The sequence below is a fragment of the Triturus cristatus genome, chromosome 11 (assembly GCF_964204655.1).
Source record: "Triturus cristatus chromosome 11, aTriCri1.1, whole genome shotgun sequence".
Classification (NCBI taxonomy): Eukaryota; Metazoa; Chordata; class Amphibia; order Caudata; family Salamandridae; genus Triturus; species Triturus cristatus.
In genome coordinates this window covers 82,623,305-82,631,987 of record NC_140594.1, presented here as the reverse complement: position 1 = coordinate 82,631,987, position 8,683 = coordinate 82,623,305, and the positions used below count along the sequence as shown (strand labels likewise).

General features: G+C 43.2%; 1 protein-coding gene across 1 annotated transcript; it reads left to right on the top strand.

Annotated features, from left to right (window-relative positions):
- Positions 1–2,109: 2,109 nt before the first annotated feature.
- Positions 2,110–3,147, top strand: TSSK2 (testis specific serine kinase 2). The gene has a single exon (XM_085632824.1). It carries the CDS (start codon positions 2,110–2,112, stop codon positions 3,145–3,147), a length of 1,038 nt encoding a protein of 345 aa, XP_085488950.1.
- The last annotated feature ends 5,536 nt before the right edge of the window (positions 3,148–8,683 follow it).

Below are 8,683 nucleotides of genomic sequence, written 5' to 3'. Positions count from 1 at the left end.
CCATCTGCTTCGCCATCAGGTAGTATTCTGTTTGACGTTTGTACCCAGTGGCACCATGCGCTGCTCGCTCCACTATCAGCTGGTAAATCAAGATGGCCACCAGCAGAACGACATGATCATGTAGGTGATGGCCGTGTGCAGTGACATGCCATGCGCTTTGCTTGAGCGGATGCCTAGTCTTCACGTTGCAGGAAAGACGTTCATATGGAACCTGGGATGTAACAAGTGATCTTGCAGTGCTGTGAGGCTTAGTTGTGACATCAGCGGTCTACAAATAATGAAGAGGTACATTATTTTCTTGTTTAGGTATCATCTTGTGGCAATTGTTGAATTTCCGCTCGTAAGACAATAACTCCATCACTGCACTTCCCGAGGTGGTGGTTGCAATCCTGTGTGTCTGTGGGAAACTGCACTAATAGCAGTAACACAGAGATCAGCGGGCAAGGAACTAGGATTATCAGTGGGCTCCTTGACCATCGCATCCCGTCTCCAATGTAAAAATGACTTTTGACGTTGAAAGTTTAATAGTAGAGCACTCACCATGCCTCTTGTCAGTCAGAAAAGAAACCAGTAAACAGCTAACATGGAATACTGTTCACAAAGTAACACTCAAAAGCAAATAACATAGAATAATGTAAGACAAGAATTTGATGAAACAGACCAGAATACGCAGGGAACAAGGGGCATGAGGCGGGCATGGATCAGACATCATGACACATTGCTGTCTCAATGAAAGACCCAGGTGCAGCAATGTGTTTTTCCAAAATTTGAAGTTGACCACAGTCCCCATTGTGGCAACAGGCTCAAGATGAACAAAGCTCCAATCTTGAATGTTAACATGGAGAACGTCAGTTCTTCCATGAGATCCCAGCAGGGTGATAAGTCTCCCGTAATTTGACTGAAGTTAAGAAGTTTTTTTACCAATTGAGACAGGGACTGGACACATCAGTTTCCCCACAGAAAAGAGCAGCTCCAAGCTGTTCTACTTCCTTAAGGTCCACACATATCTCCCTTTCCTGAAAACAACACAGCAAACATTTAAAAACCAAAACACAAAGCAACAGAAGAGAGGGAAACACGTATGTGCAAATGGCATTCCAATTAATCTACAAAAGCTGCTATACCAAGTAGACATCACATTTCTAAGGTTGCCTTTTTGACATTTGTTTGCGCCCGTTCAATCAAGGATCCCTCTCCTCTCACAGTTTTGTAGAAAGACAGACACGTCACCCCTCCCAAAGTGCAACGAGGGGCAAATCCCTCTCCTCGCATGTTTATCAAAGAATGGTATCTCACCACTCACCCACAGTGAAACCAAAGACTGGTGCAACATTTCCCATTGTTTAACCAAGGGCAAATCTATCACTTTACGCAGTGCAGCGACACCATATCCCTCACCCCCCCCCCCCCACATAATCAACGACAGACACCATACATGCTGTTACCAGAAAAGATTTATCAATTTCCACTGTGTTACTAGGAGCAGATCATACCTCTCCCTGAGCAGCTGGATACCAACACCCCACCTGTGTAATCAAGGACATACTCCTCATCTCCCACAGGGCAGCCAGACACAGATCACTCACCTCCCTCGGTGCACTTAAAGAAAAAAAACCTTTCTCCCAACTGTAACCAGGAATGGGATTCAATACCTGCCACTGAGTTCTCAAGATTTATCCCTCAACGCCCTTTCAATCTAAAAAAAAAATACATACTTTTAGATATGCTGCACCACGTACACAGCCCTACCGTCAAGTGTGAAAAGTATAACTTACTGTATTGTGACAAAAATTACAACTTTCACAAACTACTTTAACTGAAATGAAACACAAACCAGCACTGATCAGGACAAACTTCTGAAATCCATTCCTCTGCAGCTGCTGCTGCTGCACTGAACATCAATCTTTATGACTTCATCGTGCGACATCACTGATGGAACTATGATGATCAACATTCTACAGCCTCAAACTCCAGCAAGGGAAAGACCTGGATTTCATGAACCTGGTTAGAGAGCTTGTCCTCAGTGCTGTCATGGCTTCCCCACGAAATATGGACGTGATGTAAGCTTCGGCTGGACCGAAGTGAAGGCCCTCCATTGGCCTCCGCATCATGGATGATGCTGTCGTTCTGAAAAAGAAAGGCTACACGCTGGGAATAAATCTGGGTGAGGGGTCCTATGCCAAAGTTAAGTCTGCCTACTCTGACCGGCTCAAAATCAATGTGGCAGTCAAGATCGTAGACCGAAAAAAAGCACCTGCTGATTTCCTGGAAAAATTTCTCCCCAGGGAGATGGAGATTTTGTCGGTGGTGAACCACCGCTCAATTATTAGAACTTATGAAATCTTTGAAACATCCGAAGGGAAAGTTTACATTGTCATGGAGCTGGGCGTCCAAGGAGACCTACTAGAGTTCATCAAGTCCAGAGGAAGTCTTCCAGAAGATCTGGCTCGTAAGATGTTCCTGCAGCTTTCCTCTGCAATCAAGTACTGTCATGAAATAGACATTGTGCATCGGGACCTCAAGTGTGAGAACCTGCTGCTGGATAAAGAGTTCAATGTCAAGGTTTCAGACTTTGGCTTCGCAAAGCGCTGTACTAAAGATGAGCATGGGAAGATCCACCTCAGTAAGACTTTTTGTGGGTCAGCAGCCTACGCGGCTCCTGAAGTTCTCCAGGGGATAGCTTACCAACCCAAGATCTGTGACATTTGGAGCCTTGGAGTGATTCTCTTCATCATGGTCTGTGGTACAATGCCCTATGATGACAGCAACATCAAACGCATGCTGAAGTTGCAAAAAGAGCACCGTGTTGATTACCCCAGGTCGAAAAGCCTGTCAGTGGAGGTCAAGGATCTCATCTACCACATGTTGCAGCCAGACGTCACCCGCCGCTATACTGTCGAAGATGCATTGGGCCACAATTGGACACAGGGCATCACAAAACTAAAGGCTTCGGCATCTACCTCAAAGAAAGGGATAGACTCAGGAACAACCTTGGGGCATAAGCTGGACAGGGATGAGTCAAAGGCAGGGAAATCAGATGCCAGCACACCACCACCATCACATGCCAAAGGGGGAAAACATGAAAACCACAAAACGACCAACAGGAGCAAACTGGGGAGCATTTTACGTGGTGGCAGCAAGGACTAAGAAAATGACACCTCAACATTCAAAATATGAACACAGGAGTGTATTGCGCACTGAAGTTGGGAACACATTTATTAATCTACTTAAAAGATTGGTAGTGAAATCTCTATTCAAAATCCTTTATTGAGATGGAAATAATAAATGTTTCCACTGGTCCACGGTGCCAATGGCAATCAGCATTATTTTTCCATTGTGTGCTAAAATGAAGGATTAAATTAAGTAATTTTACTAGCTACTTTCATAAACTGGGAGCGAAGACAGACAGAAATAGCATTACAAGTCTTAAAGTGCTTTAGGTTCAAATGTTCACATGCAGACATTCCATAATATATGCCCATCTAGGAAGAGCCTTGAAGGTGCAAACCTGCTGCATGTTTAGCATGCTGGCTCGCCTCAACTTCTTCAGAAGTCTGGGCAATGCTTTTTAATCCACTGTCCCCATATTTAGGCCAAGTAGTGAATTTGCAAATCCAGCGTGACGCCCTGGCATGTCTTCAGATCTTCATCCAACACTTTCCATGAGTGCTTGAGGCAATACCTTGGATTCACACAAGTACAAGAGGTGATTTACTTTGAAGAGCACCCTATAAAAATCTCCGCTCACCCAAGTCTAAACCACAAAATCTTTGAGTGGAGGTTTCAGAAGCCCTGAGACTGTCTAGAGGGTAAGACAAGAGCTAGTTGGTTCTTATACCAAGCCATATTCAAATTTGCTTAAAGGCAGGACTGAAGAATGAAAAGAAGTTTGCTTACTGTTGAGAAATATTGGTGGTGTTGTGGTTATGTGGACTTCATACACAAAAATATGCAGAAATCTACAAACCGTAGATATTTGGCTAAGATCTTAGGAGTATGTATAGAAATATACATAAATTGCAGGTCTACATGCATACTCTTGATGCCCTTTACTTCTTTGTGTGGATGGTCTATAAAACGTGTTCGACAGGCACCTGAGCACATATAAGTATTTCCTTGCTATTAGCAATTTGCACACTTGTGCCAGCCTTTTTTTTGCACAAACATTATATCTCAAATTGGGTATGAAGTACCATTTTGAATGTTTGGGAAAAATTACCCTCCTAAATGCCATCCCCCTATACCACCATTCTAGCTTTAAACTTATGAAGGGCAAGGTCGCCCCACTTGAGGTGGAATATGCCATATGAACAATTTGCAAATCTAAATTCTGTGAATCAGGATTTGGGATTTCTAACCAAAAATCCAACCTATTCCACACCTAAGTGACATATGTGGTGGTTTGTTGCCCAAGTGCCATGTGAGTGACAAGGAAGTGCGCTAGGTTACGAAGTAGCAGTTAGGAGACCGCAATATTTAGTAAGGTCTTTAAGTTCCCTGCTGATAGGGCTTATGGTGAACCTTAACAACACCAGGAAGCTGCCTGTGGTGCAACCAGCAAAATATAAGGGGGTGGGGAGGAAGAGGAGCTGCAGGTGCTCTAAAATCAGAAAGTATGAACCATCTGCCAGGGTAGAAAGCGTTAGCAGCAATAAATCACTTGTCTGTATGGATAACAAAAGGTGTGATCTTTGTATACACATCTTTTATTCCTCCATTGCCCAGTTGTCCATATCTACTCATACACGGTCCATAAGTTGCTTACAGTTCTCATATATCAGTGCTCCTCCCGATGCACCACACACTATCCAATTGCCTCAAACATCTAGTCAAACACCAGATTCTCACCTCTCATCATCATGAAACAGAACCGCTGGCTCAGCAGTTTGTTGACTTTTACTTTCTTAAGCCATTGTAGCCAATATGCCAATACTCCTGCCTTCACCTCTTTTTCATTTGGACTGCAGCAATTTCCCCCCAAATATACCCTTCGGAAGAGGTTGTTTTCCCACCATATTCAATAGGTAAACTGAGAGACTGGTTCTGCTGGCCTTCTCCCATGACTTCTACTGTACTATGTATGCCAATGACAGTTAACTTCATCTGTACTTGGTAGCAGTCGGCAAAAGCAATCCCACAAGGATGGCGGGCGATGATGATTTGTGGATGACAGGGACTATGTAATGTAAGGCAAACTTGTATAGCGCAGCTGCCACCCTAAGGGTATCCTGCAGCTCAGATTACCAATCAGCCACTGTGTGTATCTAAACAGAATTAAGCATGGATCTAATCTCTAGGAAACAATCTGGTTTTCAGTTCCTTCCCGAAGCGTGACAAAGTGTTCAGTTGTCTAAGCTCCGGAGGCAGGGCGTTCCAAAGTCTGGACATATAGTCCCACATTCTAGGATTTAAGTATGAAACTGACTTGAACTTGCCTCCTGAGATTTCCTTGGTGATCTCTTCCTGCATCTTGCACCTGCAAGGTGCAGAAGATCATGCCATTCCTGTACAAGGGCTGTACACTTCTCGCTGTCAGCTCTCAGCTCACTTAGGCAAAGCCCTTTATCTGGGTCTCCCAAAAGATTATCTTTAATCACCAGTTCAAGTTATTCAAATCCAGGCAACAAGACTGGTTTTTGTCACTCTTAGATTCAGTCATGGCAGATCACCTCTGTTGGCTTACTCTCCAAGAAATAATAATGTTTACAGTTTTGAATAGGGATCAAAAAGTCATTTCTTGCCAGACATCGAGTTTAGTCCCCAGCTCAAATTCACTACTAGGTTCTGAGTCAGCTTCCATCTCTCCGTTTCTCCCTATTTGTGGAATGCACTTTTGGTACACTTGCATCCCACCAACGATCCACTGAAATTCTGAAAACCGTAAAAAAAACTTTATTTTCAGTCTGGCTTAGATCTCAGATCTGTGGTGCTGTGCTTCTTCTCTGAAGAAAAAAAAGACACCTTACAAGTGTGAGTTAATGCACAAGAACCACATAATCCCATAAACGATTTTATTGATAATTGACGGCATAAGAACTTTATGAACATGACATAAAATTCCCTTTAAACCGTCCACCCCCACATCTCCCCTATGTGCTGCTCCCAACAGAATGCCACCTGCATCTCCTCCTGTCACACATATAGACCTTCACCCTGAGTGCTGGAGCACCAACCCCACAGCTGTAAGGTATTCTGGCTCTGGGTGCCTTCACGCCCCTCATCCATTTTGGAGTGGGAAATGAGACCATCCAAATCCCCTCTCCATAAGAGTTTCAGCGACTTACAGTGCACAGCAGCAGTGGTTCTACCATAGTTGCACTTACGGCTTCTATCCTACCTTCTCAAGTTGATCTGAAGGCATTATGGTGAAAGGGACATAGCCACAAGCCACACTTATTCAGTCTCTGCTGAGCTTCTGCTTGCAAGGGGGCTAGTAGATTCGAAACCCTACTCGCCTTCTGTAAGCCACATCACAAACTGCAAGGACAGTCATTAGTTCTTTCCATCAGAGTTGTGTTCTAGCTGGTTGCAGGTGCTCAAGTCCAATGCAGCTCAGCTGGACTCAGTCACACATCCGCCCATCAAGGGGAGTTAACACACCCCGCAAGGTCACTTTAGTAGTCAGCCGAGAAAATAGTTGTGTATGCAACACACAATACATAGTGAATTGTTGTAGAACTTATAATTGTTGTCAATTTCCACCCTAGACCAAAGTTGAGTTGAGGTCTGCAAAAAAACAAAAATCAAAGGTATGTCCTGCAGATGGCTGCAGAAGGGAGTTCACTCAGCATTCTTAGGATTGAAATTTGTGACCTACAGTTTATACAAGGATCTCGGTGACCTGCGGGTTGCGCATACGGCTATGCTGAAGGAACATTCATTCTCCAAATTATTCTATGATGAATCAAATCTGCGATCAGCAGATTACACACCGATCTTTGCATTAAGCATACGGATAACCGCCCAAGGTAGTTAACCAATATTGTGCCCTCAATCGTGCTGGAAACATGTAAATCTCTGCAACAACTGGCCTAACCCCAAAAGCTATCACAAAATTTGGTATGTTTGTGAACAATAAGGTAAACCAGGTCAGCAGTGGTTACAAACCTATAAGCCTAAAGTCAGAAGTGTAATTTGGAGCAGCTGCGAAATAAATGTATTCAAGTTAGCCATACATTTTACAATCATTTAAATAAACGTGCATGTGCTCTTATTCCTTTGTAGGTTTTCAGTATGTGCACACGCTTACTGGATAACTCCAACCCTGGTGCAACAATTAAAAATGCTGAAAACCACCACTGGTGCAGTGCAATGGTAGTTTATGTACTCCTTTACACTACAGAGCAGTGCACTTCAAGTCTTTCTTCTACTTTTAATTGAAACAGAAAGGTGGCTTGTAGTGGACTGCATTGGGGTGGTGAAAAGACCAATATCTTTATTCAATGGAGTAGCCTGCCGCCAAGGTTCTTCCCAGCTGTAAAAACATTAGCGAGGGAACTAGTCGTACTAATCCACACAAGTTAGTTAATAATGATTCATATTTTCAACACTACAGCAGTTTTGGATGTTATGCACCACAACAAAACTGATGGCATTTCTTTTAGCTTTGATAACTGGATTTACTAAAAAGATGTATAAGGACGACCATAAGTTCTCCAGAATCTGCTAAAAAGATTTGTTGGTGTGGATATAAAGGAGTGCAACATACTAATCCACACTTTTGTTTACAATAGGCTGGAGGACAACAAGTTCTGGGTAATGGTATTACATTACTGGGACATGCAGCAATAACGTATCACTACATCTACCATTCACTTTGGGGGTACTACCATTACCCATGGGTGCACATGAAAGCACACGGGACCCCAAAACCTGAATGACCGCAAGCAAAAGCTGTAGTGGTCTTACTGCTGCTTTCAGGGTTAGCATTACTGAGATCTTGGTTTCAACACATGTTCTTTATTGTAAATCAATTTAATCCATTTCGCCCATTAGGCCAACACGTGTTTCGTCTAGTGCTGTAACAGTAGCAGCAGACTTCATCAGGGCTAGTCGTATATATTCTATGTCAAATTAGATAGAAAAATTCATAAAAGTGATCTCTTAAGTCGTCCCACTAACATGTGTGAAGTCAAAGGCCTTGTAAGTTACTCGCACTGTTCTATCGGAGGGCAGTGTGCTCCCAAGTAGCAGTATTTATGCCACCAATTTGTTTCTATCTAATTTGACACAGAATGTGTCGAAACCAAAATCTCAACAATAAAAGTTTGACTGCGCCGAGATTTTTTTCTTTGACGTTTGGAATTCTTCCAGCAGAGGAAGACTTGGTGGCTTTTCCGCCTTCTAGAGCACCAGATGCTTATGGATGCTTTCAGAAAAATAACTGTCTAATTGTGTGTCATTTTCGTTTACTGTAGTAGTGTGCGCCATCTTCCACAGCCACCACATTTATACGCTTTATCATTGTAAACGAGGAAGGCAGGAAGAGTCCACTTGACATCTTAACTACTGACCTTAATGGATTTGTTAAGGAAACCATGAAGATTGTTTCCATGACATTTCACCCCCTGTATACAGTCTTAACATCATGCATGCCTTGTGCTTTTATCCGGACAAAACCAGGGACCGGTGTTTCCCTGATCAGCTTTTTGTGACGTTGGTGACAGGGATGCCCTCTGACCCG

Excerpts from the sequence above, each read along its gene's own strand:
- TSSK2 (XM_085632824.1), top strand. The coding sequence starts at position 2,110 with ATGGATGATGCTGTCGTTCTGAAAAAGAAAGGCTACACGCTGGGAATA.